We start from the raw sequence: 17,402 nt of genomic DNA on the forward strand, positions 1-17,402 counted from the left end.
GCCAGCCTTTCTACTCTCTCCTCTTTATCAATGTTCAGTCCATCCAATATCTCAACGACCTCCTCTTTTACTGTGACTTTGGCAGTATCTTCTTCCTTCGTAAAGACAGATGCAAAGTATTCATTTAGAACCTCAGCCACGCCCACTGTCTCCACCCTCCTCTTATTAACCGTTTACTACTTATATGCCTACGGAAGACTTTTGGATTCCGTTTAATGTTGGCTGCCAGTCTATTCTCATTCCCTCTCTTTGCCCCTCTTATTTCAGCCATGATCTCATTAAATAGCGGAGCAGGCTGGAGGGGCCGAATGGCCAACTCCTGCTCCTATCTCTTATGGTCTTATTTCCTTTTTCACTTCTCCTCTGTACTTTCTATATTCAGCCTGGTTCTCACCTGTATTATCAAACTGACATGTGTCATACGCCCCCTTTTTCTGCTTCATCTTACTCCCTATCTCTTTGGTCATCAGGGAGCTCTGGCTTTGGTTGCCCTACCATTCCCCCTCAAGGGAATTTACCTAGACTGTACCCGAACCATCTCCTCTGTAAATGCCGCCCATTGTTCGATTACAGTTTTGCCTGCCAATCTAGGATTCCAATTTACTCAGGCTAGATCTGTTCTCAACCCACTGAAATTGGCCCTCCTCCAATTAAGTATTTTTACTCCAGATTGCTCCTTGTCCTTTCCCATAACTAATATAAACCTCATGATACTTTGATCACTGTTCCCGAAATGTTCCCCCACTGACACTTGCCCCACTTGGCCAGCCTCATTCTCCAGAACCAGATCCAGCAATGTCTTCTTCCTCGTTGGGCTGGAAGCATATTGATCAAGAAAGTTCTCCTGAACACACTTCATAAAATCCTCCCCCTCTTTGCCCCTTACATTAATATCCTAGTCTGTGTTAGGATAGTTGAAGTCCCCCATTATCACTACTCTATCGTTCTTGCACCTCTATAAAAATTCTTGTGTCTGTGTCGGTGAGGTAGTATTGTCGTGATCCTCCATGTGACACGACAGATCAACTAAACCACTGGAAATAAATTACAACCATTTTTAAAAAAAAATGATAGTTCCTTATTTCCTTCCTACCAACCCACCCCCCCCCCCCCCACTTCACCCTCCCATTTCTTTAGTCCTACAATCAGGAAACTTCACCCACATTGCTAGGCCTTTCCTCTCTCTCAAGATACCTCCTCCCTCCAGAGTGTTCCGCTCCCCGCCTCAAGGCCTTACTCAAATGTTCCGGTGCTGTTCCCTCCCGCCCACAGATTAGATATATTTACCATACATGCCTGTTTGGCCTGTGTTTTTATGTAATGTTAGACAAGTGGCATTTAGCCACACGAGATTGAGCAATTCATTTTTAAAAAAATATGTAAAAGGGGGAAGTAATTAAGTACAATTTTAAATTGAGTGCAGCTGTTCACATAATAATCCCAAAAAGTACCTTCAGAAGCCAGCATAAGCAATAGTGACCATTTTATCCAAACTCTATGTCCATTTTGGAACTGGGTCAAATCAGGAAAAGATGTAATAACAATGGCATTCCAAGCATTTGCTTTACACTCCCCAGATTATCACAGAAGGAAGTTTGCACATTTATCATCAACGGAAATGTAACCTTCAGTTTTCTGAGGTTGCTCATATTTGTAAAATATTTCCCCTGCTCTCCTTGCCAGGGCAGGGTTCCAGAGACAACCTTTGGTCCTTGGGCCAGTGGCCATTATTCATATGCGAGCCTCGACAGTGACCATCAGCAGGCTACTCGACCTTAGGGGAGCCGGGCCCAATTCTGGGCTCAATTCAACCAGTGTTCACACACATACATTTCTAGCAGAGGGTGATAGATAGCGATTCGGGGCAAGAACCCAAACTCTCCCTTCCTAACTCGGGGGCTATTGAACCTAATTGTAGCAACTTTTAACCACCGGCCTTGGCTTGAGATTAGCTACTGCAGTACAGACTGAGGGTCAACCTTGGGAGCTTGCTGCTCAGCTATTTTTTAAAAATTCGATCATGGGATGTGGGCGTCGCCAGCAAGGCCAGCATTTATTGCCCATCCCTAATTGCCCTTGAGAAGGTGGTGGTGAGCCGCCTTCTTGAAACGCTGCAGTCCATGTGGTGAAGGTTCTCCCACAGTGCTGTTAGATAGGGAGTTCCAGGATTTTGACTCAGCGATGAAGGAACGGCGATATATTTCCAAGTCGGTATGGTGAATGATTTGGAGGGGAACATGCAGGTGGTGATGGTCCCATGTGCTCACCACCATGGTCCTTCTAGGTGGTAGAGGTCACGGGTTTGGGAGGTACTGTCGAAGAAGCCTTAGCGAGTTGCTGCAGTGCATCCTGTGGATGGTACACACTGCAGCCACAGTGCGCCGGTGGTGAAGGGAGTGAGTGTTTACATGGTGGATGGGGTGCAAATCAAGCGGGCTGCTGTGTCCTGGATGGTGTCGAGCTTCTTGAGTGTTGTTGGAGCTGCACTCATCCAGGCAAGTGGAGAGTATTCCATCACACTCCTCACTTGTGCCTTCCAGATGATGGAAAGGCTTTGGGAAGTCGGGAAGTGAGTCACTCGCTGCAGAATACCCAGCCTCTGACCTGCTCTTGTAGCCACAGTATTTATGTGGCTGGTCCAGTTAAGTTTCTGGTCAATGGTAACCCCCAGGATGTTGATGGTGGGGGATTCGGCGATGGTAATGCCGTTGCATGTCAAGGGGAAGTGGTTAAACTCTCTCTTGTTGGAGAATGGCCATTGCCTGGCACGAATGTTACTTGCCACTTATCAGCCCAAGCCTGGATGTAGTCCCGGTCTTGCTGCATGCGGGCATGCACTGCTTCATTATCTGAGGGTTTGCGAGCGGAACTGTACACTGTGCAATCATCAGCGAACATCCCCATTTCTGACCTTATGATGGAGGGAAGGTCATTGATGAAGCAGCTGAAGATGATTGGGCCCAGGACACTGCCCTGAGGAACTCCTGCAGCAATGCCCTGGGGCTGAGATGATTGCCCTCCAACAATCACTACCATCTTCCTTTGTGCTAGTTATGACTCCAGCCACTGGAGAGTTTTTCCCGATTCCCATTAACTTTAATTTTACTAGGGCTCTTTGGTGCCACACTCGGTCAAATGCTGCCTTGATGTCAAGGGCAGTCACTCTCACCTCACCTCTGGAATTCAGCTCGTTTGTCCATGTTTGGACCAAGGCTGTATTGAGCTCTGGATCTGAGTGGTCCTGGCAGAAACCAAACTGAGCATCGGCGAGCAGGTTATTGGTGAGCAAGTGCCGCTTGATAGCACTGTCGACGACACCTTCCATCACTTTGCTGATGATTGAGAGTAGACTGATGGGGCAGTAATTCGCCAGAATGGATTTGTCCTGCTTTTTGTGGACAGAGCATACCCGAGCAATTTTCCACATTGTCAGGTAGATGCCAGTGTTGTCGCTGTACTGGAACAGTTTTGCTTGAGGCGCAGCTCGTTCTGGAGCACAAGTCTTCAGCACTACAGCCGTGATGTCGTCGGGGCCCATAGCCTTTGCTGTATCCAGTGCACTCAGCCGTTTCTTGATACCACGTGGAGTGAATCGAGTTGGCTGAAGACTGGCTTCTGTGATGGTGGGGATATCGGGAGGAGGCCGAGATGGATCATCCACTTGGCACTTCTGGCTGAAGATGGTTGCAAACGCTTCAGCCTTGTCTTTTGCACTCATGTGCTGGACTCTGCTATCATTGAGGATGGGGATGTTCACAAAGCCTCCTCCTCCCGTTAGTTGTTTAATTGTCCACCACCATTCACGACTGGATGTGACACGACTGCAGAGCTTTGATCTGATCCGTTGGTTGTGGAATCGCTTAGCTCTATCCAGAGCATGTTGCTTCCGCTGTTTAGCATGCATGTAGTCCTGTGTTGCAGCTTCACCAGGTTGGCACCTCATTTTTAGGTATGCCTGGTGCTGCTCCTGGCATGCTCTTCTACACTCCTCATTGAACCAGGGTTGATTCCCTGGCTTGTTGGTAATGGTAGAGTGAGGAATATGCCGGGCCATGAGGTTACAGATCGTGCTGGAATACAATTCTGCTGCTGCTGATGGCCCACAGCACCTCATGGATGCCCAGTTTTGAACTGCTAGATCTGTTCTGAATCTATCCCATTTAACACAGTGGTAGTGCCACACAACACGTTGGATGGTGTCCTCAGTGTGAAGACGGGACTTCGTCTTCACAAGGACTGTGCGGTGGTCATTCCTACCAATATTGTCATGGATAGATTGGTGCGGACGAGGTCAAGTAGGTTTTTCCCTCGTGTTGGTTTGCTCACCACCTGCCGCAGGCCCAGTCTGGCAGCTATGTTTTTTTAAAATTCGTTCATAGGATGTGGGCGTCACTGGCGAGACCAGCGTTTATTGCCCATCCCTAATTTCCCTCGAGAAGGTGGTGGTGAGCCGCCTTCTTGAACCGCTGCAGTCCGCGTGGTGAAGGTTCTCCCATAGTGCTGTTAGGAAGGGAGTTCCAGGATTTTGACCCAGCGACAATGAAGGAACGACGATATATTTCCAAGTCGGGATGGTGTATGACTTGGAGGGGAATGTGCAGGTGATGTTGTTCCCATGTGCCTGCTGCCCTCGAGCTTCTAGGTGGTAGTGGTCGCGGGTTTGGGAGGTGCTGTCGAAGAAGCCTTGGCAAGTTGCTGCAGTGCATCCTGTGGATGGTACACATTGCAGTCACTGTGTGCCGGTGGCGAAGGGAGTGAATGTTTAGGGTGGTAGATGGGGTGACAATCAAGCGGGCTGCTTTGTCCTGGATGATGTCGAGCTTCTTGAGTGTTCTTGGAGCTGCAATCATCCAGGCAATTGGTGAGTATTCCATCAAACTCCTGACTTGTGCCTTGTAGATGGTGGAAAGGCTTTGGGGAGTCAGGTGGCGAGTCACTTGCCGCAGAATACCCACTACTCTGACCTGCTGTTGTAGCCACAGTATTTGTGTGGCTGGTCCAGTTAAGTTTCTGGTCAATGGTGACCCCCAGGATGTTGATGGTGGGGGATTCGGCGATGGTAATGCTGTTGAATGTCAAAGGGAGGCGATTAGACTCTCTCTTGTTGGAGATGGTCATTGCCTGGCACTTGTCTGGCGTGAATGTTACTTGCCACACATCAGCCCAAGCCTGGATGTTGTCCAGATCTTACTGCATGCTGGCACGGACTGCTTCAGGAGTCGGCCAGCTTGGTCAGTCGTGGTGCTACCGAGCCACTCTCTGTGATTGACGTTGAAGTCCCCCACCCAGAATACATTCTGTGTCCTTGCTACCCTCAGTGCTTCCTCTAAGTGGTGCTCAACATGGAGGAGGACTGATTCATCAACTGAGGGAGGGCATTAAGTGGTGATCAGCAGGTGGTATTCAGTGCATAAACCCTGAACTTGCCCTCTATCATTTTGTACCTTTCCCCCCCGCCTTGTGCTACAGTTGCTGTTTAACTTGAATCAGTGCTTTGGATTAACATTTTCTTTTCCTATTTTATAATAATCTCTATAAAGTTTACTCTTATTTGCCTCCCTTCAAGAGCTAAGAGTTAGTTTCTCTTAACCTCTCCTCATAATTCAAACCCGCTGACACAAGGGATCAATAACAACTTGCATTCAAAAAGCGCTTTTGATGTCGTAAAATGTCCCAAGGCACTTCACAGGGGCGTTGTCAAGCAAAAACTGACACATAGCCAAAGAAGGAGGCATTAGGACAGGTGACCAAAAGCTTGGTCAAAAAGGTAGGTTTTACGGAGCATCTTAAAGGAGGAAAGAGGCTGAGAGATTTAGTAAGGGAATTCCAGAGCTGAGGGCCTAGGCAGCTGAAGGCACAGTCACCAATGGTGGGGTGGAGGAAGTCAGGGATGTACAAGAGGCCAGAATTGGAGGAATGCAGAGTTCTCAGAAGGTTGTAGGGCTGAAGGAGGTTACAGGGATAGGGAGGGGCAAGGCGATGGAACGATTTGAACACTAGGATGAGAAGTTTAAATTCAAGGCATTGTTGGACTGGGAACCAACGTAGGTCAGCGAGCACAGGGGTGATAGCTGAACTAGACTTGTTATCTAGGAATTAGAAGTTTCCCTTGCATGTTAGCTGACCAGAACTAAACTCAGTGCTCAAAATGTGGCCTGACCAGAGCACTACATGGCTTCAGCTTGTTGACCTCAGACTTGTACTCTACTGATTTGGCCGCATAACTCAGCATTCAGTTTTCTTTGTTAGCTGCTACTCCACAATGACTCAGCATAAGTATTCACTTAATCAGATCTCTTTAAAGTCACACAGCAACCTGACTTATATCGCGGCTCCTTCATCGTTGTTGGGTTAATAGCCTGGAATTCTGCACCCAAAGCCATTGTGGGAGCACTTTCGGCACAAGGACCACAGTGGTTCGTGAAGGGTTAACGTCACCTTCTCAGGGCCACTCGGGATGGGCACAAAATGCGGCCTTGCCAACATCGCCCACATCCTGAGAACAAATTTTTAAAAAAACATGTTCCCATAGCTAGCTCAACACTGTTGATTAAGCATGTCCCCGTTTCTTCAAACTTTAACACCTTGCACTTATCTGCATTGAATTTCATCTGTCACATGCAAATTTTGTCTCGATTCTTCTGTAGATCCATGGATGATTCAGAGCAGCAGTTCACAAAAAGTCCAATGCAGAAAATACCCCCAGAGGGGCACGAGTTATATTTTGAAGGATTTAAATTTTCATTTTTCATTGCCCAAATATTTTGCAACTCACTATACGTGTCAAAACCAAACATTAAAACCAAATATTGCCATCAGGAAAGTCTCATACAGTACAGTCCGATTATATGCAAATGCACAAGGACACAAGAACATTACAGATTACAAATCTGCTTTCAACCAAATGAAACAGTACAACCACATTTGAAAAGTCATGTAAAAGTGAAACCATTTCAGGTATATATATTTTAAAAATTTTGTAACCATTAAGTGTTTTCCAATCTAACAGCAAATTCTTGACTTGGCATATAAAAATTAAACTAAGGTACAAAAAAAAAATCTATCAACCCAAAGTGATGATCAGAATGGCCAGTGTCAATCAATTGTTAAAATTCATCCCAGAATACTCAATCAAATGTCATCCCAGTAATGAACTGACTTGTCCTTAGGTCATCATTTCACATTCAGAGGGGGATAGGGGCGAAGAAGTACAGGGGGGAAAAGAAGAGAAAAATGAGTAAAGAAGGGAAAAGAGGGGTAAGAGCCCAGATTAAAGGTTCTTCAACCAATAGCACACTGTAACCCCAAACCCACTGCACCAGTGCAATATTTCTATTTCTCTTATCAGTCATCGTCATGATTCATCTGAAACAAGATTGCCAGCACGTGTCAGTTAACTTTGAATGAAGGCAGTTTTACGCTGTGGAGTCTCACCCATTAAGCACCGAGTTGAGATTCCCCAAGCTTGTTGCACAGAAGACATCTATAACCAGCAGAGAGGGCCGACTTTCATTATTAGTCCGGGTCGAAACTCTGATGCCTGAGGTGAAAGGACAGCGCGGGCAACCTAAACTTTTCAGCTAGATGGCAGGCAGTCTCCATACAACAACCTGTTACAATGTGCAAAACCAGCTGATCCCCAGGACAAGCATCAAAGCGAACAACCATGGCAACAATTTGAAAAACATTACCCGTAACAGATTTAGGTGAGAAATACATACCGGTCAGATTTAACTTCGGAATAGGAAGCGGTTCAGTTGGCACGGGATGGTAGGAAAACAGAGTGAACATCCCTCTTCCTGCAGGAAGCGCCATGGTTCGTTGGCACAACTGTAGCAATCTGGCCCAAGAAGAAAATACTTGGATTATACAATAAGTAATAGATATTTGAAAATAAATTGCAAGGTGTAACAGTAGATTGACTCCTACAATATACAGTGTATGGTGACCATATCATGTATACATTATACAAGAGCAAAAAATACAGTGACCTCTTACTTTCATGGCTATCCTTTACATAGATGCCTGGATGAGTGCAGCTCCAACAACACTCAAGAAGCTCGACACCATCCAGGATAAAGCAGCCCGCTTGATTGGAACCCCATCCACCACCCTAAACATTCACTCCCTTCACCACCGGCGCACTGTGGCTGCAGTGTGTACCATCCACAGGATGCACTGCAGCAACTCGCCAAGGCTTCTTCGACAGCACCTCCCAAACCCGCGATCTCTACCACCGAGAAGGACAAGAACAGCAGGTACGTGAGAACAACACCACCTGCACGTTCCCCTCCAAGTCACACACCATCCCGACTTGGAAATATATCGCTGTTCCTTCATCGTCGCTGGGTCGAAATCCTGGAACTCCCTTCCTAACAGCACTGTGGGAGAACTGTCACCACACGGACTGCAGCGGTTCAAGAAGGCGGCTCACCACCACCTTCTCGAGGGCAATAAATGCCAGCCTTGCCAGCGATGCCCACATTCCATGAACGAATAAACAAAAAAGAATTTACAGCATAGAAACAGGCCATTCAGCCCAACTGGTCTATGCTGGTGTTTCTGCTCCAAACGAGCCTCCTCCCATCCTACTTCATCGAACCTTATCAGCATCTCCTTCTATTCCTTTCTCCCTCATGTACTTATCTAGCATCCCCTTACATGCATCTATGCTATTCACCTCAACCACTCCATGTGGTAGCGAGTTCCACATTCTGACCATTCTCTGAATAAAAAAGTTTCTCCTGACTTCTTCATTGTATTTCACGTAATCATAGAATGGTTACAGCACGGGTACAGTAGCACAGTGTTTATGTTACTGGATTAGGAATCCAGAAGCCAGGACTAATAATCCAGAGTCATGAGTTCAAATCCTGCCACGGCAGCTGGGGAATTCAAATTCAATTAATTAAATAAAATCTGGAATTAAAATACTAGTATCAGTAATGGTGGCCATGAAACTACCGGATTGTCGTAAAAACCCATCTGGCTCACTAATGTCCTTTAGGGAAGGAAACCTGCCGTCCTTACCCGGTCTGGCCTATATGTGACTCCAGACCCACAGCAATGTGGTTGATTCTTAATTGCCCTCTGAAATGGCCTAGCAAGCCACTCAGTTGTACAATCTCGCTTAAAAAAAAGTCATAATAAGAATAAAACCGGACGGACCACTAGGCACCGGACACGACAACGGCAAAACAAGCCCAGTCGACCCTGCAAAGTCCTACTCACTAACATCTGGGGACTTGTGCCAGAAGTGTCGAGTGGAAGATCCATCTCAGCCTCCTCCCAATATTCCCACCATCACAGAAACCAGTCTTCAGCCAATTCGATTCACTCCATGTGATATCAAGAAACGGCTGAGCGCACTGGATACAGCAAAGGCTATGGGCCCCGACAACATCCCGGCTGTAGTGCTGAAGACTTGGGCTTCAGAACTAGCCGCGCCTCTAGCCAAACTGTTCCAGTACAGCTACAACACTGGCATTTACCCGACAATGTGGAAAATTGCCCAGGTATGTCCTGTCCACAAAAAGCAGGACAATTCCAATCCGGCCAATTACCGCCCCATCAGTCTACTCTCAATCATCAGCAAAGTGATGGAAGGTGTCGTCGACAGTGCTATCAAGCGGCACTTACTCACCAATAACCTGCTTACCGATGCTCAATTTGGGTTCCGCCAGGACCACTCGGCTCCAGACCTCATTACAGCCTTGGTCCAAACATGGACAAAAGAGCTGGATTCCAGAGGTGAGGTGAGAGTGACTGCCCTTGACATCAAGGCAGCATTTGACCGAGTGTGGCACCAAGGAGCCCTGGTAAAATTGAAGTCAATGGGAATCAGGGGGTAAACTCTCCAGTGGTTGGAACCATACCTAGCACAAAGGAAGATGGTAGTGGTTGTTGGAGGCCAATCATCTCAGCCCCAGGGCATTGCTGCAGGAGTTCCTCAGGGCAGTGTCCTAGGCCCAACCATCTTCAGCTGCTTCATCAATGACCTCCCCTCCATCATAAGGTCAGAAGTGGGGATGTTCGCTGATGATTGCACAGTGTTTAGTTCCATTCGCAACCCCTCAAATAACGAAGCAGTACGAGCCCACACGCAGCAAGATCTGGACAACATTCAGACTTGGGCTGATAAGTGGCAAGTAACATTCGTGCCAGACAAGTGCCAGGCAATGACCACCTCCAACGAGAAAGTCTAACCACCTCCCCTTGACATTCAATGGCATAACCATCGCCGAATCCCCCAACATCAACATCCTGGGGGTCACCATTGACCAGAAACTTAACTGGACCAGCCATATAAATACTGTGGCTACAAGAGCAGGTCAGAGGCTGGGTATTCTGCGGGGAGTGACTCACCTCCTGACTCCCCAAAGCCTTTCCACCATCTACGAGACACAAGTGAGGAGTGTGATGGAATACTCTCCACTTGCCTGGATGAGTGCAGCTCCAACAACACTCAAGAAGCTCGACACCATCCAGGACAAAGCAGCCCGCTTGATTGTTACCCCATCCACCACCCTAAACATTCACTCCCTTCACCACCGGCGCACTGTGGCTGCAGTGTGTACCATCCACAGGATGCACTGCAGCAACTCGCCAAGACTTCTTCGACAGCACCTCCTAAACCCGCGACCTCTACCACCTCGAAGGACAAGAGCAGCAGGTACATGGGAAAACCATCACCTGCACGTTCCCCTTCAAGTCACACACCATCCCGACTTGGAAATATATCGCCGTTCCTTCATCGTCGCTGGGTCAAAATCCTGGCACTCCCTTCCTAACAGCACTGTGGGAGAACCTTCACCACACGGACTGCAGCGGTTCAAGAAGGCGGCTCACCACCACCTTCTCAAGGGCAATTAGGGATGGGCAATAAATGCTGGCCTCGCCAGCGATGCCCACCTCCCATGAACGAATAAAAAAAAAGAGGCCGCCATTCGGCCCATCGAGCCCATTCCTTTTTGAAAGCCACAATTGAATCTACTTCCATCACCCTTTCAGGCAGCGCATTCCAGATCACAACTATTCGCTGGTAAAAAAGCTTTTCCTCATGTCGCCTTTGGTTCTTTTGCCAATCACCTTAAATCTGTGTCCTCTGGTTCTCAACCCTTATTCTAATGGGAACAGTTTCTCTTTATTTACTTTATCTAAACCAGTCATGATTTTGAACACTTCTATCAAATCTCCTCTTAACTTTCTCTGCTCTATGAAGAACAACCCCAGCTGCTCCAGTCTATCCACGTAACTGAAGTCCCTCACCCCTGGAATCATTCTAGTAAATTTTTAGTGACTCTTATATTTATGGCCCCTAATTTTGGACACCTCCATCCTGACCAATATTTATCTCATGCACAAAATACTTGCTCAATTGCCTTCTTTAATTTTAAAAAAAAGTTGGTTTCTTCTCAGGACAAGTTAGCTGCAAGGATATGCAGGACAATAGTGACAAAGAATAGGGTGGGGTGGTGCATTCGTCCTCCAACAGATTGTAGACCGCACATCTGAACCCACAATGTGCCCTTCCCCTCCGTACATCTACACACAGATACGCTGCACTCCCATCCGCACCCACGCAATAGGTCCTGTTCCAAACAAGAGCGAGCCGTCTACCCAGGAAGGAATGAAAAAATCAAAGGCACTGTCACTCGAGGCTGCACGTGCACACCCCCTAGTGATCAACTGGAAATCTGCACGGGCAGAGACAGAGGCAGGGCGCTTGCCTGCCAATGAGGCCAGGTGATGGTGCGTGGAGCAAGGGAACATCGGAACAGGAGGAGGCCATTCAGTCCCTTGAGGCTGTTCCACCATTCAATTAGATCATAGGTGATCTGTACCTCAATTTCACCTTGATTCCGTACCCTAGAAGTAAAGGGAATTCTAGAAGTAAAGGGAATTAGGGGTTACGGGGAGCGGGCAGGAAATTGAACATGAATTTAGATTTGAGATTAGGATCAGATCAGCCGTGATCTTATTGAATGGCGGAGCAGGCTCGAGGGGCCGATTGGCCAACTCCTGCTCCTATTTCTTATGTTCTTAATACTCTTGCCTAAGAAAAATCTATCTATCTCAGTTTTGAAATTTTCAATTGACCTAGCCTCAAAACTGAGGGAACATATTAACCACCTCTTCAAGATGCTGTGAACTTCTAGAATAAGAAGATGCACAACATTGCTGCCAAAATAATACAATCCTTCATCACAAGTTGCAATACAGGTTAGTTTCCCCCTCTCAAAATGGCTGCTTTAGAGACTTCACTTTACAAGCCAAGTGGTGGTTTTAGGGGGCATGGAAGGGAGGGAGGGAGGGGGAAAGTCTAAACTTCCCACCAGGAATCTGTTTCATTTCTGATTCAAAAGGTGAACAAAAGGGCAGACCAGTAATTTCCTGTTTAGTGGAATTCAGAAACTGCGATGCTGAGGTGTGCATTATGTCAGAGCCCTGCCCAAACCACAGAAAGAAAACAGATCTGTCGAAAACAAGGTTCAGATTAAAACACTTCTGTTCGGTTCTCCCAATTCGGTTTAACCGTGCTGATTAAAACAGTGAGTAGCTGAGTTGTACAGGACAGGAAGGTCACAGGTTCAATCCCCGGTGTATGCCGGATTAGCTCATCTCAGCCAGGGCTTCCGACTCTGATGGCTAACCGGACGCCTCCTGGAGGTCCGTGCGCGTATGGACGTTGGGGGAGGGCAAGAGCGAATTTGGCGGCGATGCTTCCCCCGCGGTTGAATTACCTGCCAACGTTTGGGTTCGCAATTTAAGGATTGTTGCTTGGGGCAGATATCGGAGGGCAACTCGCGCCCGTGGAACCATACCCCAGCTGGGGGGTGATCGATGCCTTCAGGGAGAAAACTGGTGACAGAAGAAGCTGGTGGAGAAACGGAAATGCTGTAGCCCGTCCTTTAGTCCTCATTACTGGCTTTAGGTCTCATTCTTAGAAAGAAAGAACTTGCATTTATGTAGCGCATTTTATGACCCCAGGATGCCCCAAAGCGCTTTACAGCCAATGAAGTGCTTTTGAAATGTAGTCACTGTTGTAATGTAGGAAATGCGGCAGCCAATTGGCGCACAGCAAGCTCCCAAAAACAACAATGAGATAATGACCAAATAATCTGTTTTAGGTGTTGGTTGTGGGATAAATGTTGGCCAGGACACCGGGGAGAACTCCCCAGCTCTTTTTTTATTATTCGTTCATGGGATGTGGGCGTCGCTGGCAAGGCCGGCATTTATTGCCCATCCCGAATCGCCCTTGAGAAGGTGGTGGTGAGCCGCCTTCTTGAACCGCTGCAGTCCGTGTGGTGAAGGTTCTCCCACAGTGCTGTTAGGAAGGGAGTTCCAGGATTTTGACTCAGCAACGATGAAGGAACGGCAATATATTTCCAAGTCGGTATGGTGTGTGACTTGGAGGGGTACGTGCAGGTGGCGTTGAACAGCGATATGGGATCTTTAATGTCCACCTGAGAGGGCAGATGGGGTCTTGGTTTAATGTCTCATCTGAAAGACGGCACCTCTGACAGTGCAGCACTCCCTCAGTACTGCACTGGAGTGTCAGTCTGGATTTTGTGTTCAAATCTCTGGAGTGGGACTTGAACCCACAACCTTCTGACTCAGAGGTGAGGGCTGACACCTGCTGGAGGATCCCTCCTATTCTATCAGAAAACCATGTCCAGCACAACACCTTCTATTTCCAAGATATAATCTCCATAAATTAATGAATAGGTCACAACAGCACTCATTTTATCAACGTTTGTTGCGATATGTTCTCCCTTTCTTGGATCTTCAAGCATCACTTACTATTCTGGAACCAGAGAAGTTCACAGCACAGAAGCATGCCATTGAGCCCATCATATTTGTGCCGGCTCTTTGATAGAGCAAATGCCCTCGCTGAGGAAGCAGGCAGCCCACTGACTCCAAGACATCCACAAACGCTGCTCTGAAACCCAGCTGCTGGGATCTGCTCAAAGACGGCGCAGAATCCTTCTCTGGATCGTTCCCTTCCCTCCCCCAACCGACGGGCGACTTTCCACTTGCCATCCCTCAGGAGACTGCTCGCTGAGATCTGCGTGGTGGACTGCAGACATGGACTCGTGTTCCACTACTCCCATCACACACCACTCCCGGGGCTTCAATGTGCTCTCTCTGCACCAGCCCGTAAGTTTTTAAAACTGTAACAATTGCAACTCTGATCAGTTTTGTGAAAACTAAACTTGTAAAAGAAAAAACACAAACCTGTTTTCTTTCTCCTCAATATACTCGTGGTCGCTCACTTCTGGCATCTGTACGACGTTAACACGTACAGGGTGTGTGCTCTGGAGGAGACGTCGAACCTCCTGAACACGCAGATCTTCGTTCCAGATTAAGGATATCAAATCCTGATTCATGTCATTCATTCCATCTTCCTCCTCCTCGGCTTCATTTCCAGAGGCTCCGTCAGAGGGCAACAAGTGTCCAATAGCCTACAAATGAGAACAGATTAGCAGACGGACGTTTCTGGACATTTCGAAGAGGAACAGCTTGCAGTCCCCTCAAGGCCCAGATGATTAAGGTGCTGAATAACTCAGCCACACAGACCATGAGGATCGCAGTCACGATCCCGGTCTGTGCTGAGTTACCTGATTTGGGGCGGGGCAGTGTTACAATTGGCCTCAGCGTCCTGGGTTAGGGAGGGAGGGGAAAAGTACCCAGGGCTCCTGCTCCTGATCAATTTTCAGCGATCCCTACTGGAAGTGTGTATATGCGGACATGGGGGAAGGACAGGACAGGGCTTGGCCTGTGTAGCTAGCTAGCTGACACTCAGTCGAGACTCACATACAAACACACTAGCCACTTGGGCAAGGTAGCGTTGAGTGACCAGCGTTTGTGGAACTGCACCCTGGCCAGCAGTCAACGCCTTCAGGAGGAGGAGACAGAAAATTGGCGAAAAAAAGAGGGGGAATATACAAACAGCAGGATGGCTGCAGATCTCCGAGCAGGAGCCCCTCAACCTTGGCCATGGGTTGAGTGGCCCAGGAAGAACAAACAGATATTCAGGAATACAATAGTAGTATTTAATGAAACGATACCTTCATCTATATCAATAGTTTTAGGTCACATCGGAGGAGTGGTTTAGTTATTTAATGCACTGTCATGTTGGAGAAACCAATTGTTCCATACACAGCCATCTATAATCTTCCAACGTTCACTGGTTTCAATTTAATGTGATCACTGCCTAGATCTTTACAGGCATAAACCCACAATATTGAAAGATATTTCATAAGTTTCTCTATACTGTAGCTGCTGCTTTGGCCCCCCCCCCCAGGCATCTCCAGGACCTGCCCTACCCCCACCCCGGGCATCTCCAGGTCCTGCTCCACCTTCCCCCCCCCCACCCCACACCTCCCCCAACCCCGGCATCTCCAGGACCTGTTTCCCCCTCCTCCCCCCGGGCATCTCCTGGACCTACCTGCCTGCCTTTGAAGATGCCAGAACCGTCACTGGAGCTACAGTAGATTATTCCACACAATGCAAAATTCAAATTAACATTGGTTCCCCTATACCCAAGGGACCTGGAACATGAGGCTCAAACCCACAGCCTTCCGATCCAGAGGCAGGAGTACTATCATAGAGTCAGGGTAGCTGACACTTGTTCAAGAGCAAAGAGCACACACTCTTAAAAATTTTCTGTAGCATTTTAAAAATAAGGCCCTCATAGCTCAGACCACAGGCATGCGCTGTATATGGCAGATTTTATAGTAATTTCGGATTTAGATGCCTCTTGCTTCTAGCTACTCAAGGAATGCCACCAGTTCCGACTTAGATTTCAGCGTAAATTCAACATCTAAGTTATGTAGGAATCATATTAATGTTTCGTTGAAACTAAATTCATAGTTGAACATTCAGAGCAACCTTCAGGCCTCGAGAACAAAACCTTCCATTCTTACAGCTCAGATTGCCAGAAAACTTTATATGAACCTACAGATTTTGTCTTGTGTAGCTTTCCTTCATGTGCCTGTTTGGAAAGATCCTGACGTCCAATAAGCGAACAGGCAGCTTCAGACCAATCTGAGCAAGGCTGCTCACGGCAGTGATAAATAGCGTCCCGTATGGGGAGTGCAACCCCAAAGGGAACAGATTCCAAATCCTTCAGGGTGAATCCTAGAAAGTAATACAACACAGGTGACACTTACGCTGAAAGCTCCTCCTTTACAAAAGGTAGTAAATATACAAACAACTGGTTCACACTCATGAATGCACAAAGTCTCTGACTAAGACGGGTATTTCCCTTTTTAAGTCTAACAACGCTACAGTTTTTTTTTGTGGGAAAGGGAAAGCAAGAATGTTTATTTTTTTATTCATTCTTGGGATGTGGTAAGCCCGCAGTTAAAGCCTCCCAACTGAATGGCTTCCTAGCCCACTTCAGAGGGCAGTTCAGAGTTAACCGCACTGGTGGTAAGGCACATGTAGGTCAGCCCTGGTAAGGAAGGCAGGTTTCCTTCCCTAAAGGACACCAGTGAACCAGTTCGGTTTTTATGACAATCCGACAGCTTCATGGTAGCTTTTACTGATACCAGCTTTTGATTTCCAGATTTATTTTAAAAAACTGAACACCAAGTCTCAGACTGCCGCAGCAGGATTTGAATTAACGTTCTCTGGATGATTAGTCCAGTAGTTTAACCACTACCATATTGTACCCCTGCGGTTTGGATGAAGACCATTTGATCCCGCCCATCCACCCAACTGTCTTCCCATACGGCTTTTAACATCCAACTGAACATCCAGGCAGGACCTCAGTTTAACACCTCATTCAAGGGTGGCATCTCGGACTTGGAAGGGTAGTAAACAGTGAGGAGGATAGTGATGGACTTCAAGAGGATACAGGCAGGCTGGTGGAATGGGCGGACACGTGGCAGATGAAATTTAACGCAGAAAAATGCGAAGTGATACATTTTGGTAGGAGAGGCAATATAAACTGGAGGGCACAACTCTAAAAGGGGGTGCAGGAACAGAGCGATCTGGGGGTATATGTGCACAAATCGTTGAAGGTGGCAGGGCAGGTTGAGAAAACGGATAAAAAAGCATACGGGATCCTGTGCTTTATAAATAGAGGCATAGAGTACAAAAGTATGGAAGTTATGATGAACCTTTATAAAACACTGGTTCGGCCACAACTGGAGCACTGTGTCCAGTTCTGGGCACCGCACTTTAGGAAAGATGTGAAGGCCTTAGAAAGGGTGCAGAAGAGATTTACTAGAATGATTCCAGGGATGAGGGGCTTTAGTTACGTAGATAGACTGGAGAAGCTGGGGTTGTTCTCCTTGGAACAGAGATGGTTGCGAGGAGATTTGATAGAGGTATTCAAAATCATGAAGGGTCTAGACAGAGTAAATAGCGGGAAACTGTTCCCATTGGCGGAA

At 47.3% G+C, this 17,402-nt stretch overlaps 1 protein-coding gene across 2 annotated transcripts in view; it reads right to left on the minus strand.

Annotated features, from left to right (window-relative positions):
- The window catches only part of anapc1 (anaphase promoting complex subunit 1), a 168,698-nt gene that overhangs the window by 93,434 nt on the left and 57,862 nt on the right, over nucleotides 1-17,402 (minus strand). For both annotated transcript variants that reach the window (XM_067985100.1, XM_067985099.1), the window contains exons 25-27: nucleotides 15,965-16,143; nucleotides 14,239-14,465; nucleotides 7,722-7,840 (exon numbers count right to left, since the gene is read on the minus strand). In XM_067985100.1, coding sequence (XP_067841201.1) covers nucleotides 7,722-7,840; nucleotides 14,239-14,465; nucleotides 15,965-16,143 — 525 coding nt within the window. The remainder of the gene's footprint in view (nucleotides 1-7,721; nucleotides 7,841-14,238; nucleotides 14,466-15,964; nucleotides 16,144-17,402) is intronic.

The sequence above is a fragment of the Heptranchias perlo genome, chromosome 5 (assembly GCF_035084215.1).
Source record: "Heptranchias perlo isolate sHepPer1 chromosome 5, sHepPer1.hap1, whole genome shotgun sequence".
Lineage (NCBI taxonomy): Eukaryota > Metazoa > Chordata > Chondrichthyes > Hexanchiformes > Hexanchidae > Heptranchias > Heptranchias perlo.